Below are 17,855 nucleotides of genomic sequence, written 5' to 3'. Positions count from 1 at the left end.
ACCCATATGGTGGTGACCTGCGTCTGGAGTTCGTTTGTAGTGGCTAGAGGCCCTGGCATGCCCATTCTCTCTCTCTCTCTCTCTCTCTCTCTTATAAATAAAATAAAATAAAATAAAATAAAATAAAATAAAATAAAATAAAATAAAATAAAATAAAATAAAATAAAATAAAACAAAACCTTTATGAAAAGTCTTTCAAAGTCTGCAAAATGATGGCTTCCAACACAAGCTACTTTACCCAGCAAAAGTATACCTCATAATAGATGGTGAAAGAAAAAATCTTTCCATGAAAAAATTAGCCCAGGTATTAGCCCATTTAGTGATGGAAGGAGCTACATGAGCTGCCAGAGGAAAGTGGCCAACATCTGTCTAAACAACTCAAATTCTAAGCCACTCAGAAGCAAACAACTTGGCGTGATATTCACACAAGTGCAATAGTGGCACAGAGACATGATTGGTAACCAACTGCTCTTGGATTGGCTAAAAGATCCACTCAGTGGAAAGGAAACCATATCTGGAACTGGGAAACAAGTCATAATCATATTCAGATAATGTTTATGCTTTCCAATGTCAAGCTCCCACTATCTTGAGCCTATAAGAATGTCTAAACCATTTTAATTCTCTTTAAATTAATAATGGTTATCCAATTTAATGGGTACTGACTTCACACTCCATTAGAGAATCTGCTTCTTTTTTTCAGATGGGAACTGGACTTGAGGAGTTAAATGACCCAGCACGCTCCACCCTGGCCCCAGCTGAAAACACAAAGGAATTGGGGGAATGCGCAAGAATACTGCTCTCTTAGTTAAGCTGACAGCAGCACAAGGGTGATGGAGAAAGATACTGAGGACACTCAACACCTAGAGATCCAGAGGCTCCTAAGTGCCCATCACTGAAGTAGACTTAAAATGTTCCCAGCATGGCTCAGGGAATTTTGCAGAAGATGGGTAGGATAGACTGTTAGAGGCACAAGTTGGGACATTTTGCAGGGAGACATTGCCTCTCCCCCATAATTGACTGCTGCCCCCATAATGCATGACGTACAATCTCCGTGGAGTTGACCTGAATCCCCAGTATGGAAGGCCTCTTCAGAGAAGGGGCAGGGAGGAAGGAAAGGATGGTACCAACATGTGATATTTATATACAAAGTATGTCCATATCTAATAGTACAAAACTAAATAAAAATCCAATGAGTACGTGTCAGTAGAAATCACCACCAGAAAAAATAAAATCAGAGCAATGGGGACAGCAGAGGCAGCAGGTTCACCCTTTGTTTTAATGACTCCAAGAGTCAGTTTTCCTTCCTTCTTTCAAGTTCTCCTATAACAAGCACATAGCCCATGCTTGGATAAACTACTCCAGCTATCCACCAGGCTTGAATCAACTTGACCACTTTTGAATAAATGACTCCAAAGGATTAGTTTCTGATCCAGAAAGGTTCCCCCTAACTGGGAAATATAGTATATAATTATCATCTATAATCACCCTATTCTATATTAGAACTTCTTGTTGCTATGAAACTAGAATCTGGTACTTTTTAGTCAATCAGTCATGAAATTTACTTCCCTCTATTCTCCTGTTATTTTTTTAAACATTTTTATTTATTTATTTGAGATAGAGGAAAAAAGAGAGACTGAGAGAGGGAGGGAGGTCAGAGAATGGCATGCCACAGCCTTTAGCCACTGCAAATGAACTCTTGACTTCTATGAGATCAATGTGGTTAGATTCACATCTGAGAGAGATGATGCAGTATTTGCCACCCATGACCTCTAGCTCCATCTATGATTCTCCAAGTGACAGTAGTCTGGTGAAGTTTCACCAAAGTTCTCCATAAGAGCAAAAAGGTCATCTGAGACTTTCCCTATCTTAAAATTTGTGAAGTTTTCTTCAAATGAATCCCCTCATTTAATTGGGAAGACACCAAGGCTGATATGGATATTGGAGGAAGTCCAGCATTACAGCTGCATTTCATAACTTTTCACAACAATATCATATTATGGAATCTGAAGAAGAGTTCCCCTGTGCAGAAAACAAAATGGGGTTCTGTCAGAATGATGGTTCCCAGGATTCACAGCAGAAACAAATGCCTATCAAGATGCAACTTAAGGAAGGAAGGCTGTATTTCACTTCATAGTTTGGGGACACAATCCAACATCACAGAGAAGGCATGGTGATAGGAGCCATCCATAGCAATGGTTCCTGGAACATGAGGCTTCTTGCTTACATCTGGATGCATCAGGAAACTGAAAGAGAGAGACTGAGGCCAGAAGTAGGGCTAGGCTACAACCTACAACCATGTTCTGATGGCTCTGCCTCTGACAGCTAGGGATTGCCGCCTAAAAGTTCCAGAACCTCCCAAAGCATTGCCAATAGATAGACGCCAACTGTTCAAACACATGAGCCTATGGGAACCATTTCATTCTTGAAACATAAAATTCTGACCCTGGCTTACATAGACCCATGGCTATTTTACAATGTCAAACACATTTAGTCTAACTTCAAAATATTCCCTAAAATAATCACTATACTCTTTCAGTATTAGCACATTCAATAGTCCCACATCTCTTCTAAGACTCAACAGAATCTCCTAACTATGAGCTTCTATAAATTGAAAATAAATCAATAATAAAAGAAAACCCAAGTTATATAGTTCCAAAATACTTTGACACAAATAAAACACTTCCATTCCTGAAGGAAGGAACAGGAGGATAAGAAGAGAAGCACAGACCAAAGGAAGCCTGAAGCCCAACAGAACTCACACTAACCCCTGAAACTCCATGGTTGGAATCTGAGCCATGACATCATCTGAGCTCCAACAAGATTGGTTAGGCTCACCTGTCCAGCTCTGGTGCCTGCAGGACATGTGGCCTCTCTTTGGGCCAACTCTGCTCAGTCTCAGCAGCTTTTATCAGTAAATGCCCCATATTTCTGAGACCTCTAGGATCTTGGAATTTCCAGTGCAACTTGGGCTTCACCTTCACAACCTTAGGCATGGTTTTTCTGGGAGCTCCATGCATACCATGCAACTGTCACATTCTGCATGGCCTCTGTGCTTTGGGGCACCTTGACACTAGCCTCTATGATGTCCACCGTTGCATTTTGTATGCCTGCAAAAACGCATCATATTGAACATGCCAAGTTCTACTTCAAACTCAAACATAGCCTGGCACCTTTGACTACAGATATAGCAGCTTTTATGCGTGTTTGCAGCTGAACATGAGAGAGTGCTTCCTTATGAAGTTGTTCCCCAGGAAATTACTTTAAAGGTTCAATAATTTTAGGCACTCTCCTTTCCAATGAAATTTCAATGTTATACACTGAGGTTCTCAGAGGTCTTGCTCTCAAGGCATCTTTTCTATTATTCCAGTGCAACACATGTCATTTTTTCTTTAATAATGCTAATTTACTTAACAATTACAGATTCACTGTCCACAAACTTCCTCATGCTCTTTCCATTTTAAACTGCACATTTTGCTGTATCTTCCTGTCTCACTGTCTGTTCCCATCCACTATAAATCTGGATATAATCAGTAAGCAGTAAACATATCAGAACATGAATGCTATAGTGTTTTGATTTTTTTTTCTGCCAGAAAATGTCTATTAATATTTAGTGCAGCATCATTTAACTGTTCAGGAGATGAGCAGAATGCAGCCAGATTCTTTGCCTTACTATAATCTGAATGGTTTCTAGACCTGTTTCTGAAAACAGTCTTGTTCTGCTCTGAAACCTGATAAACCTGGCCTGTACAGTCTGCATTTCTATTGGTATTCTGATCATATATGCACAAGAATGGCCTACTGAGTTCTGCATATAGCATTCTAAGTTTTTTCTAGACCATAGCTCCACATTCTTCCATACTCTTCCCATAATCAGTTTCAAAAGCCTAAGAACCACATGGTCCGATTTCTCACAGCACAACTATGAGCCCGCCTTTTGGTATCTTTATACATATTAGTTAATTTTTCACATCACTACAAGTAAATGCCTGACAAGAAGCATGTTCCATCATGGATGTTTGGGAAATCAGGGGAAAAAACAAGGAGCATGAGGCTGCTTCCTCATAGGCAGGTCGATCAGGAAGGAAAGTATAGTAGATACTTCCATGATGCTGGAACAAACATCCAACCAAACATAGTTTATGAAAGAAATGATTTATTTCAGCTTCAGATCCAAGGGAAGTACCATCAATGTCAGAATAATCTGGTTCCCTTTCACAGATCCAAGCAAAAAGAAACAACCAAACATCCAGCAAAGAAGCAACAAGCACAAATCAGCAGCAAGCAGGACCTCCAGAGCTTGGACTTATCTTCATTCCTATGGGTTGTACTCAGATCTTAAACCCAGACATATAAACACAGAATAATATAAAGATGACAGAAAAGCCCAGTATACTCAATAACAGCCCTGAATGACATGCTCTGAACATCTATTGGGAGAATAGCTAGAAAGCTGCTATTGCTTGGGAGGCTCTCTGCCATAGCCACATTATGTTTAACCAAGCCTAATTCAAAAATAGGAAAATGAAAAGCTTCTATATTTAAGTTCCTAAACAATTGATCTTTTTCAGTATAATTAAATTTGAAAGAGTAGGATTTGTTAATTTCTAATAGCATGCTTTATCTAAAGTCTCTGGAAGCCAATATGAGTATAGGTCACACAACCTATGTGAATTTTATGTTTCCATGGCCTGAAAGCATGTTGATGTGTGGATTATGGCAGTTGAATGCCATTCTTAACTCTACTAGTTTCGGTGTGTGAAAATGAAATGTGGTAATTTTCTGTACCCAGTGTCAGGCAGGATAAATCAACCTAGAGATCCATTTTAAGGAGCCCTATTGCATGTGAGAGAACTTGGATAGCTACTTGAACACAGTTACAAAGCAGAGATCAGCCGAGCCTGCCCAATCCAGACCTGAACTCTCCTATTTAATGATGTCCAAGTGCTTGATTTGAATTAAGCAATAGAGAATGGAAGTTACTTTACTTTGCAGCAATAGTGGGTGACAATGGTATTGTGCCGTTATGATGACAGAATTGCCCGGAGTTGTCTTCAACCTTTCCCATGACCTGGCCCATAGCCTTAAGCAGAAGCCTCTTGTAGTTGTTTCTCCACTTTTCAGGTCTTGTGGAATTGACTAGAAGCTGATTGACACATTTAGGATGTACAAGGAAAAACATCTGGAGGAGGCACGCACTTTCAGAAAAGCAAATTCCTCCCAAAGACACATCCAAGAAAATTTATGGAGGCAGCTGTGTGCTCTGATTCCAGATTAGCTCTCCCATGCCTGACCTTTGGTGAAGATAAAGAAAGCCAGAGACTTATGGACAAGGCTTCCTAGTCAAGGAGGGATTCATTTCCTGCTTTTGACTATTTCAGGCTCTGATTCAAAGATGCAGTTAGTCTTTGAAGAAGAATGGCAGGTATGACATTGGCAGATGCTGAGGGTTAAATCCTGAGGGCAGTCAGCCACATTCCTATACCTCCACTGCACTTAAGGCATGGTACGGTTCAAAAGCAAGCTTGCTGTGGGTGAAGTATGTGTGCATGTGTTGTGTGTATGCTTGTTCATGCGTATGTGGGGTGCATGTGTACATATGTGTGCTTCTGTGTGGTGTAAAAAGGTCATGTTGAGTACCTTCCCCAGACACTCTCCACCTTTTTTTTTCTTTTTTTTTTTTTTTTTTGAGATATGGCATCTTACTGAGCCTAAAGCTCACCCATTTAGCTAGACTACTTTGCCAGCAAATCCAGGTATCCTCCCATCACTTCCTCCAAGGATTGGAATTATACTCATTCCTCAACACACCCAGCTTTTATATGGGGGCTGTGGACCCAACCTCAGGTAGTCACACTGTTGAGGTAAGAAGTCTACCAATTGAATCCTCTTCCCAGCAATATATATTTTAACTCTAGAATCTGGTTATTAATAATGCTTATGAATCAGATTTGCCATCAAAGACAATTTAAATTAGAGGAGATTTGTAGAAAATTATCTAGCCCATCACCTTGGCTTTCCAAATTAACAAAAACAAAGATTTATTAGGCACTTCCTCTGTTCACTGCATCCTGCTGAGCACTTTATGTGCATCAACTCTAATCCTCCGGCTTCCCTGTAAGAATGTGCATATAATTATATAACTTGCACATTAGATAATGCAGATATAGTGCATGTCATTCCCCAAAGCTGAATGAGTCAGTGATAGAGCTGGGATACAAATATACACATCTTCTGGAAGAGAACTTCAGTGGATTGCTGCAAAGCTACACAGTATGAGAGATGGAGAAACTGAAACCCAGAGAATAGAAAGCCTGCTCTTGGACTAGTCAGCCAGAATGCTCAAGCATCTGATGATTTGTCAAGCATTATCTGAACACCTGCCATTAGTCAGAAACAGGTCTAGTCATAAGTGTCTCAAGCATGCTCACATATACTTCCTTGGGAAGGAAAGGAAGACCACAGTGGAAGCTGAAAGATCAGCTGTGGATACAGCTGGTGCACTGGAGCAGATTCATCAATAGAGAAGATAAGAAGTGCCCATCAATTACTCTAACAAAAAGTAGTAAAAGAAAATTAGCTAAAAGAAGTTAGGAAATAGATCCTCTAAGTTTAGAGGAAGTGTGTAAGATTTTCATTTTGGGAAAGACTGTAAAGATTTCATGGACAAAGTGACCTTAAGGATATGATTTGAAGGAAACAAGTTTTGGATATTGACAGTGGATATGGCTAGATAAATGGTACAGAGGGAAAAAAGGAAAGAACATGTCACCACAGAATCAGTGCGGTCTCCAGGGCACTCTGTTTTATGTAGTGCTCCTAAGGATGGTCATCATCTCATATTTTAAATAAAAATCAATATTCTTTTGATACTTTCTTTTTCGTAGTCAGCATACACATATTTCACTAAAATATAAATTAAAAAATATGAAAGACATCATAAACACTACCAAGCACAAATAAAAAGAGAAAATGCTTTCAGAATCAGAAACTCAAAAAACTACTAGAAAAAGAATATATACCTTACCAGCAACTTCCTCTGCTGTTACAAAGAAAGACATCATTGTCATACTGACTAGTAAGACATCTATTGTAAAATATAAGAGGAGATTGAAACATTGGGGGAAATATGAGTTTTCTTCAGTGCTGTGAAAACTATGATAATAATCAAAAATAAAGCTTCCTAGCAATGGTTAAATGGGCACTTTTTCCATGTAGTATTTTCAAATATTTTTCCCCGGAAGAAAGTCGTGTATATTCTTCTAACTTTTGATACTCTCTGTGCTATCTTCCTTGAACCTCACATATACTTCCTTGGGAAGGAAAAGAAAACCACAGTGGAAACTGAAAGATCAGCAGTACTCAGCCAGGGACCAGAAAAAACAAAGATAGATCCTGGGTCTGCCTGTTCAATATTTAAGTGGAGCAACAACCCATTATGCAACTAACTTAAAGTCACTAATGTTTCTGATTGTTTCTTCCAAGTAAGTGAATAATTTATATCAACTTGCCAATACAAACAAACAAACAAAAGCATACATGAATTTACATATGTCTGCATCATGGGGACAGTGTCCCAACATGAAAGACCACTCTGGAGCTTTTCCCCAAAGAAGAATGAAGGAACTAGGACCTGCCTGTCTTCCATAGGCAGACACAGCTCAAAAGCACAGGAGCAGAATCCAGGGTCTGGTTCTGGTGGAAGACTGGGTGCCTGCTTACCTCACCTACATCTATTTGGTGCAGATTTCCTTCCAGATATACCCTACTGTGCTATGTAGTTTAACACCCATGTAAATTTGCATAATTTCTTTTTCTTACCAAATTCTCTCCTGGTTAATATCAAGACATTCTTCAAGAATCCCTCCATTGTGAATTCTTTCCTATTAATCTTCAACTTTCATAAAAAAAAAACCCTAGACCAACCTGCAGTACCTTCATTGTATTAAAAATGTCTGATTCCATACTTCCTTCAACAAATAATATGATGATGACAGAAAGAGATACAGATGGCATAGCCTTTCTTCTAAAAAAAAGTTGGGTTGATGCCTAAAAAAATGTACAGAGCAAGATATAGTCATAACTTCTGATTGATCCTGGTGATATGTAACTCTGTGGGTCTAGTAAAGGTCCAAAGAGGGAAATTTTTACATTAGCTAAGAAAAGATATCTCTCTTTTTAGAACACTAGTTCCTATCGCTCTTACAGAAGCAATATTAACACAGAAAGTCCTGCCAAGGCAAAAGAAATTATATGAACTTCCTTCTAATTATCAGACCAAGTTGTAATACTTTCATAGCTAGGGTAGGTAAGAGGAGAACCTAAATCATCTTATAATTTAAATGTAGGTTATAGATTCATAGTCCAATTGTCATGAGTTGAGTATCCTTTGGAAAGCTACTGAAATATGTGAGCTTGAGTTTCTCCTTTGTTGATTGGGGCGAACCCATATGGACTCATATGAACCCATTTGGATTTTTAACAGATCTTCTGTGTGCTGAGCACTATTCCTAGAGCATTTAAATGTCCCAAAGATGGTAGACATTACCTGAGAGTTAAACGTTACCTTCTATGAGTCTTCCAACTACCTGCTTTATTCACCCACCCAATCATCCATCCAGCCACTCTCTCATTTAGACAAATAATATTCTAGGCCAGCCATATGTTATAACATAGGCTACAGAGAGCACAAATCATTGTCCTTTCTATCATGGATATTCAAGAAGGCGACAGATGTATCCAGATTTTTAGGATGGGCTATGTAAGTCCAGAAACAACAGTGTGAGGATAGTCATTACAGAGAAAATTCCAGATTAATTCTCAAGGTAAGAAGTGCCTGGTCTTTTAAGCAGAGTCTGACAATGGCTAAAAGGAAAGTGGAAAGATGTTGGAAGCTATAGAAATCAGTGTGCTGGGGTTCCGAGTCAGAGGTAGGGTAGAGTCCAGACTAGGAGAAACCTTTTCTATTAGGAAATAGCTAGCTTCTAATTATATTAAACAGTATATCCTGTAGATTCTTGCTTCTGAAGCTGGATAAACATATCCCTTTGTGGAAATAATACTGATTAAAATAAGAGTAATATCAACAATGGTATAAAGAATAATAATAAGTCATGTAATATAGTACATATATCCAATGTGAAACTTTTCCTTCTTTCTGCTAAATGTTTTACCCACATTATCTTGTTCAATACTGTGGAAACCCTTTGATGAGAGTACCCTTGACATCCCCCTTAGTATTCAGCTTAATCATGGTTATTATTCATATTGGAATAAATTATTTGAAAACCTGAGTTAATACAAAATTAATTAATTGATGAATAGGATATAACTTAAACTGTACTAAGCATGTTTATACTATGAAATAGAATAATATATATTCTATTAAAGAATGGAACCAGAAATTTAAAACAATGACTCATGTCTTTTGGGCATAGTGTTTAACTTTTGGAAGTGTTCATTCTCATCTGTCTTAAGAAGAATTCACCCCAACATCTGTAATAACTCCATTGGAGGTGACAGTGTGGAAGGATAATATTGTAGTTAGGGAATGAGTGGCCAGACTTACAGTATTTTCAAAAGATCATTCTAACAGTCAAGATAAAATATGGCTGGGTGCAGTGATGCCTGCCTTTAATCCCAGCACTAGAGAGGAAGAGTTAGAAGGATTGCTGTGAGTTCAAGGCCAGCATGCATAGTACATTTCAAGTCAGTCTGGGCTAGAGTGAAACCCTTCCTTGGAAAATGAAACAAACAAACAAAACACAGATTATGGGTTTGGGATGACAATATAGATGGTGAGGCTGTTCAGGAATTTGTAGAAATTATAGACATGGCACCCAAGGTAGAGGCCATGTTCCAGATGAATGGATCTGAGAGACTCTGTAGACCACTTGGGCAGGGCCTTCATGTCAGAAATTATTTTAACTATTCTTGATTTTTTGAAGATTTTTATGTATTTATTTTGAGAGAGAGAAGAGCAACAGGGCTGCTTGACTCTACAAACTGCTGACATATGTGATACTTTGTGCACCTAGCTTTATGTGGATACTAGAGGATTGAATCCAGGTTGGCAGACTTTGTAAGCAGGTACCTTTGACCACTGAGCAATCTCCCTAGCTCCTTGATCATTACTTACTGAGGGTTGGCAGTATACCTAGCTCTGGGCCAACCATCTTTTAGGTGTTATTTCCTACCCACCTGTGAGGAGGAAATCATTATCATTGTTTCAAAGTAAGCAGAGGAAACTGAAGGGATATACAGCTTAGATTCATTTGTTTAAGATTATACAGTAAGATAATGGCAGAGTTAAATTTCAGATAGAGTCCTGCTTTTAAAAGCTACCGTCTAAACTAAAGAAGCCTAAAGAACTTCTTCCTTACTTTAAAAACAAATCCTTCCCCATTTTACTTGAATGGTAGCCTCCTTTCCACTACTTGTGGGACATGGGGAGTGGCTATTTAACAGCTGTCTCATAAAATCTTGTCACAAACATGAAGGCAGCAATTACATCCTCAACTAGCCTTCCCCGGTCTGATGAAGGATGCTGCACACAGCATCTACCAGGCCTCTAAGGAGGAAGCCCTAGCCACGAAAACACATTGGAGCTGCCTTTATCCATGTGCTAAATTCCATGACACTGGTTCTCAGATACCCATTCCATCTGCTGGAAACCACTGGGCACCACACACTGGGCGTGGAGCCTAATGAAGCAGAGAGCGGCCAGGTGCTCTCACTCTGGGCCAGAAGGCCCACAGCCACTTCAGTGGCAGAGAGAGTGAAGATAAAATTAAAGACTGGTTATCCAGACCATCATATCCAAGATCCATGATGGTCAATGCAGGGTAATGGAGCATTACAAAAGTTGTACTTATGAGGAAGATTTTGTTCAGCAGGATTTTAATAAATATTCCAGGAGAATAACAGAATCTGTAGGCGAGATATCATACACAGACAGGGAGTTAAACAAAATAGCCCTATTTGTGCACTGCAGAACTCCCCAGTGTCCTTAATAGAATAAGAGCAATTCTAGAATTTCCAAAAGGATGAGGAATTGTGCAGAATTTTGACCATGGAATTCTATTCTCCAAGAAAATCGTGATGGCCTGTGGTGCACAGAAGTCGAAGTGTAGGACTAAGTTACACTATGCTTGCTTCTTTCTGATAAAATCTTTATTCCAATGGTGGGAAAAAATGCAAGCATAATGCCATTGGGCTATTTGGCTAATGCCTTAACAACATTATATCTCATGTGTCTGTCCATGGGATAAACAGGAGCCTCTGAATGTTAGTAAAAGGAGGCGCTGAGCCAGTACAGAACCATATTCCACCACCAATTCTGAACCTATAAATCTGATCCTAAGTTATAAAACTGAGCCTCTTTATTGAGACATTTGGTGTTTATGTATTCAGCAAGAAATTATGAAGTACTTTCTATTCATTAGGTTTACAAATATGAGACATATAGTCAAGAGAGGAAGAGGGTAAACAAGCATAGAAAAAAACTACTATGGTAGTGTGGATCTATGGACCCATAGACTCATATGTTTTATTAAAATTGAGTTTGTAGCTTAAGCCCCTAGCAGGAAGACTTCTGCAACAGGAGGTGTGTCACTGGGTACAAATCTGAATTCCTGCCTAAAGGTGTGCAGAGAGGTTTGGAGCTCTGCCTGTGCTTGCTTGTGGCACTACCTGTTTGGTTTTGTCTCTCTACTTGGATTTATGAACAGGAGCTAGCTTCTTCACCTGGATCTGTGAGCATTAAATAAATCCCTTCCTCCCATACACTGTGTTTGATTGGATGTTCATCCCAGCATTATAGAACTGTCTATTATAGCTACTATTATAAAAAAAAGTTAAAAAATAAAATAAAATAATGCAATAGATAGTATCCAGTGCTCCAAAGGTAAAACATTTTATTAGTGGCCATGGGGAAATGTTCCTGGGGAGTTAACTTTTGAATTGAGTAGTGAAAAATGAGGAGACAGTCAGAAGAGCAGTTATGTATAAGGGGAGGGGCAGAAAGAGCCACAGCAAGGAGAAGGAATAAGAAAGCAAGTTTCCAGGCCCTGAAGAAGGTATCTGCTGCCTGTGTTCACGAAACATGCAGCATGCCAGTCTGGCTGGAGCCCAAGGAAACACAGTGCATATGATGTTAGCGAGTAGCAGGAGCCTGATGCCTACCACACAGGGCCTCCACACCAGGCCAGAGAGTGCAGTGTGTAGTCTAAGGGCAACAGGAACCTATCCAAGGATTCTAAGCAAGTATTATCTCATTTATGCTTCTAGATAGATCACTGTGGTTGTCTTGGTGAGAATGAATCACAAGGAAGGATTATTTACAAAAAGAAGGCAAGAAATGAAAGTGGTGACAAAGAATGAATGAAAGAATGAAATGAATTTTATACACTGAGTTCATTCATGGCTTAGTTTTCTGAGACCTCTCTAGCTCACAGATGAAAATAATTTGATATTCAATACAATTAGATCAAATAGTAGGTATTAATCAATACTGTCTCAGAAATTCTGCTCTAAGAGGGTGAGACATTCAGGTTATAAAGTTAAAGTCGAAATTTTTTGCTAAGAAAATAAAAGCAAAACAAAAATCCTCTATTTGGCATTGCTTTTGATGATGAAATAAGAATTACCCAAATGTCTTAGAGAAAAGGCCTGCTAAAGAGCAGTATGGTACTTAAAATGAATATGCCTGAAAAGTTTGTGAAAAAAAAGTTTAGAATGTGATGCAAAGAAATTAAGTCAGATGAGTTTTGAAGACAGGAGAGGTTGTTAACTTCTATTCAAGTGTATTTATGGGGTGTGTAAGTATAGGGAGGATTTGGCAGGGGGATGCTTGGTGAATGTTGAAAGGTGATGAGTGAAATTTAAAGTGACAATGCGTGCTCAGCCTAGCTGGGTGTGGGAAGGGCAAACAAAGATAACATTCCTGTAATCTTGTCACATACTTCCTGAACCTTCTCATTATTTCCACAGGTTGTCACAGCAGTCTTGCAGGTAATAAGCCCTGTTTTACAGAACGTGAAACTGAGGCTCGGATGAAACAGTGAATTTTTCAAAGCCATATAGGCTGAAACTGACAAGGATGGAATTAGCACCCACAGAAATAACTCCATCATTTCATCTACGCTGACATATAGCCTCAGCTAAACAGACAGATTTTGTTTTTTTTCAAGATTCAAAGTTTCACAGGATTAGGACCTAGAAATTCTCTCAACAAGTAGCAAGTATCTGTCACGTGTCAAGCATAGATCTAGGCTCATAAACACAAAGATCATTCAAATAATAAGACAACCTTACCTCCAAAGAATTCTGTAAAACTAAGGAAAGTGTCATACATAAGCAAATCATCACACACTAAGATGAAACAAGTGCTTGACATGTGTATTAGAGAAACTCAAGGGATTTCAGAGTGAACTGTGACTGTCACAATTAATGTGCCATTCATGTGCTTGGAAAGGCAGGTAGGATTCCCTAGTACAGAACATCATGGCTAAGCTAAAAGGTATTGAACTCTGACTGGTAAATATTCCCTGAAATACTCTACCACACCCTGGGGTATTCCAGAGTGTCCCTCGAATGTATTACTATAGCTCTTTCTATCTTGGTGAGACCATCTGTAAAATAGGCCTTATTACACCTGCTGTAAAGGATTCCTCTGAAGAACAAACGAAATAAGATGTACATATCATATAGCCCACTACTCTGAATAAGTTACATGTGAATAAATGCCTAAAAACATTAGTGGCTGGGGAGATGGCTTAGTAGGTAAGTTTGCTTTCTTGTGCAAGTATGTGAGCTGAGAAGGCCTGAGCTGACAGGAGTTCATTTCCCAGTACCTATGTAAATTGCTAGTTGTGTCCTCATGCCACTGTAACCCATGTCCTGTGGAGTGAAATGGACCAGAGAATCTGCATGGCTCACTTGTCAAACAGTCTGACTGAAAATAGCAGCTCTACCTTCAATGTGACATTCTGACACTCTGTCTCAAGGAAGGAAAGCAGAAGAGGGATCAAAGTGGATGCCTGAAATCTTCTGGCCTCTACAAGCATGTGTGTAGGGCACACACATCTGTACACACTCAGACACACACACAGACACACACACATATACCCACACACATGAATCACTGCTCTACATACACACAAAAAGAATAAAATTATAAACAACAGTTACAGTGGCCAAATAGAGGATGTTACACAGAAAGAATATCGTGAGAGGGGCAGAGAGGTTAGAGCACATGGATTTGTAAGAGGCAAGAGAGATCAGAACCCTGTGTAGCTTTGAATGGTAAGTTCATAAGCCTGAGCACATCTAGAGGCACTGGATCCCCCACTGAAACTGTATGGACTTGGAGGTGACAAAAAAAAAAAAAAAAGTCATAGGAAAAGGAGGAGCAAATGTTAAGAGCCAGAGACTACTGAGTGGACTGAAACAACAGGACTGTGACAAGTGTGGCAAGTGGGTCCTCCTATACACAAAGTCTCGCAGCTGGTCAGCGCATGTGATGACGTAAGCAAACAGACACAGGGAAAGAGGAGAAGGAGGAGGAGGACATGTTTTGGTTTTATTGAATGCTAGGCATTATACTAAGATACAATGTGGGACAGGCACAGCTTAGAAAAGTCTATTGGACAAGCCTAGGGGGCATAGGTAGTCAGTAGCAGAATGGACATGTGAAAACAGTTCTTTTCCATTTATGATGATATTGTACCTGAAGCTACTTCAGACTTCTGAAGAGAGGTCACCAATCCCTGTTCTTGGGATTCCTGACTCCAATACACGGGGTCTAGTGCTTTCCAGGGCACCACTCTCCCTCTCTGATGCTCTGCAACTTTCAGTACCATAAGCAAATTTGCTGCTTTCTGGTCCTGGCACCAGAAACATTCCTTATATTTATTCTCATCTTCCTGGTCACTTTAACATTTGAATGATCCATTCCCATGCTCAGATGAGGCAGTTGGCACTCACAGAGTTAAGGTCTACCTCCAGATGTACATCCTAACATCACGGCATGATCAAGGGGAGTAAGGGAGGAGGCTTTCCGACCACTTTGGGACCTTGGTACAGCCTGCTGGTCCTACCTCGAGACTTGCTTCTCCGCTTCCGCTTCCCTGCTGAGGCGCTGCGGGAGGCTGGCTGCAGTTGACAGATCTCGATGGGGGTGTTAGCGCGGAAACTCTCCTTGAACTTCTGCATCAGGGACTCCACTGTCTCTTGTGTTGCTTCAGCGGCTGCTACAGGGTGGTAACGGGGGCTGAGGTTAAGGCTTGGCCCACCCTCAGTCCTTGGAGGACTGGGATTGGCTACTTTGAGTCTCTGAAACTCCCTCCCTGACCCAATCAATGTCTGGAAACCACTGGTCTAAGAACAAATACAGTGTTGGCTTTCTCTAGTATGTTTTACACTCTTGCAAGTGCACTAAGTCCTAGCAATATGGTTGTGGAAATTAAGAAACCATTTGTGGTTTAAATAATTTATATTTCAGGAGGATATATATCTGGGCAATTAGATACTATGCATTACTTCTGAAAGAAGACACTGACAAAGGTCATCTCATCATCCTTATAGAAAATCAACGTGTCCTTTTTGGAAGAAACAATATCTAAATGTAGATCTTAGGGATGAGTAGAAAGTGAGAAGGACAGCAGATCAGGGCAGGGCTAGAGAGTAAATGTGGAAAGAGACCCCTGGGCATAATGAGAAGCAAGGATGGTGCTCTGAAGAAAGAGAAGTGAGGTTCCTGGGCAACTGAAGGGAGTTTAGTATGCTGGCACTGGGGTTTGTAAGCAGTGGGTAATAATGAAGCTGGAAGGGGAAAGGTACCTTGTATACCAACCATACTTGGGAATATAGACTTTTATATCTAAATGGCAAAACCTTATCACTGAATGGCATTGAAAAAGAAACTGACATATCCAAATTAAATCTCTTTTAAAAAATACTAATAAAAGTAGAGACAAGGAAAAATGTCAACCCTGATATTTGCAGAAGCCAGTCAGGGGCAATGGTGACCCATACTAGGACAATGACTCTGAACATCATAGAACATCATAGTAATCAAAACCACAGCACTGCAAGCTGGCTCAGCTGTTAGGTGCGCTTCTGTTGAGGTGTGAGGGGCTGAGGGTGCCTAAAACTGTCAAATTTGAAGCTCCAGATGCCATGTAATCACCTCGGCTTTGTTGCGTGCACCTATGACCGAAGTTCCACAAAAGGTTTACAAATAACAGCAAGTTCTGGTACCAGAAAGAAACTGGCTCAAAATGAGATGACTGATGCAGCTGGACACCAAGTTTTGCTCTCATCACTGCAGGTAAGAAGTGTCCCCCCAAGTCCCTTCCTCCTAGTCTAGGTGTAAGGACATACACACATGCATCTACCACACACACAAACTCTAAAGTCTCTACCAGTGTGCATGTGTAGATCACTTAATTTGAGAGTCCATTTTTTTACTGAGAGAAAACTGAAGCAAGTGGGAACAAACTCACATCTTTCCAGACTGAGGTTTCTTCATAACAACACCCTCCAGTGATTTGTCAGTGGCCATAACTTCGCAAAGTTTCAAAAGTGATATTGGTAGGAAGTCCCAGTGAATGGGAAAAGTGAGATCAGAAAGGCAGAGATAAAAATGAAGAAGATAAAAGAAAAGGAAAATTATCAAGGCTTGGGAAGGAAGGGGAAAGTCAACATCAAAGGCAAGGGGTGGAAACCAGAAAGAAGAAAGTAGGACATTACTAAATGGCCTCATTGTCTTTGTTCTGAGAAATTCCCAAAGAAAGCTTTTTCTTTGAAATCTTCAAACTCAGCCTTCTTCCAGAGGCTGGGGATTTCTTCTCCAGGTTGTGCTACCTGCTGTCTGATGCCCAGATATAGCATGCACCAAAGACTAGGGATTCTTTGAAAGGGCTCTACAGATTAGGCTGAGAAGGATCCTGAACATATCAGCACCTACTTCTATTTTCTGAGGAAAATTTATCAGCTTAGACAGATGTGCCTACAGGGTAAGTCAAAAACCAGAAGGCTAATTTGGGTATTAGGTTCTGTGGAAAGCCCCATCTTCGGGGACTCTGGGAAATCTGATTGCTAAGAAAGACAATTGCCAATGCAAATGAACCATATGTTGGCATTTATAACTTCCTCACCCACTTCTCTTGCTGTCTTCTTACCAGATATTTAAAATCAGGTCTATGTGAAGGTGATCCAAGGAGATTCCCAGTATAGACCCTGTACTCCAGCCTCTATCAGCACAAGGCTACAGTGTAATTGTGAGAAACAATGATAAACCCAGTTTGATCCTTGCACTCAAAGTGTGATTTGTTCTGAATCGTACAAGAAGGCTAAACTGTGGTCAAAAGTCCAGAACAAGCAATGGATTGAATCCCTTAAGGGAAGGATTCACATACTCCTGTCAGGATTGAGTCAGTCAGTCATCTTTCCAGTGATTCACACATTCATTCAGCAGTTTTTGTAGAATGCCCATCACATAACCAGGCACGGTGGTGAATACCTATAGTCTCATAAGTCACAGGAAGCTGAGGCAGGTGGATCCTGAATTCAAGGCCAGGCTAGGCTACATACTACAGCACTGTCTCAAAAGCAGCAAATGATGGTCTGGTGATATGGCTCAATTTGGTTAAGGGTGCTTACTTGCAAAGCCTAATGGTCTGTGCTTGAATCCCCAGTATCCACATAAAGCCAAATATATCTGAAGTTTGTTTACAGTGACAAGAGATCCTGGCATGCACATTAATTCAATTTCTCTTGGGTAAGAGGAATAGGGAATAGGCTGCAATTGACCACTGTGGCTGAAACACGGGAAGCCAATGACGTGATACAACCCA

General features: G+C 40.0%; 1 protein-coding gene across 5 annotated transcripts in view; it reads right to left on the bottom strand.

Annotated features, from left to right (window-relative positions):
• The window catches only part of Astn2 (astrotactin 2), a 1,021,805-nt gene that overhangs the window by 724,680 nt on the left and 279,270 nt on the right, over positions 1-17,855 (bottom strand). For 3 of the 5 annotated variants that reach the window (XM_045154445.1, XM_045154449.1, XM_045154458.1), the window contains exon 4: positions 15,096-15,248. The exons of the other annotated variants lie outside the window; for them this stretch is intronic. In XM_045154445.1, the coding sequence (XP_045010380.1) occupies positions 15,096-15,248 (153 nt within the window). The remainder of the gene's footprint in view (positions 1-15,095; positions 15,249-17,855) is intronic. 5 annotated transcript variants of the gene reach the window in all.

Source organism: Jaculus jaculus, chromosome 1 (assembly GCF_020740685.1).
Source record: "Jaculus jaculus isolate mJacJac1 chromosome 1, mJacJac1.mat.Y.cur, whole genome shotgun sequence".
In the NCBI taxonomy this organism is placed as follows: Eukaryota; Metazoa; Chordata; class Mammalia; order Rodentia; family Dipodidae; genus Jaculus; species Jaculus jaculus.
This window is presented reverse-complemented; position numbering and strand designations above follow the sequence as displayed.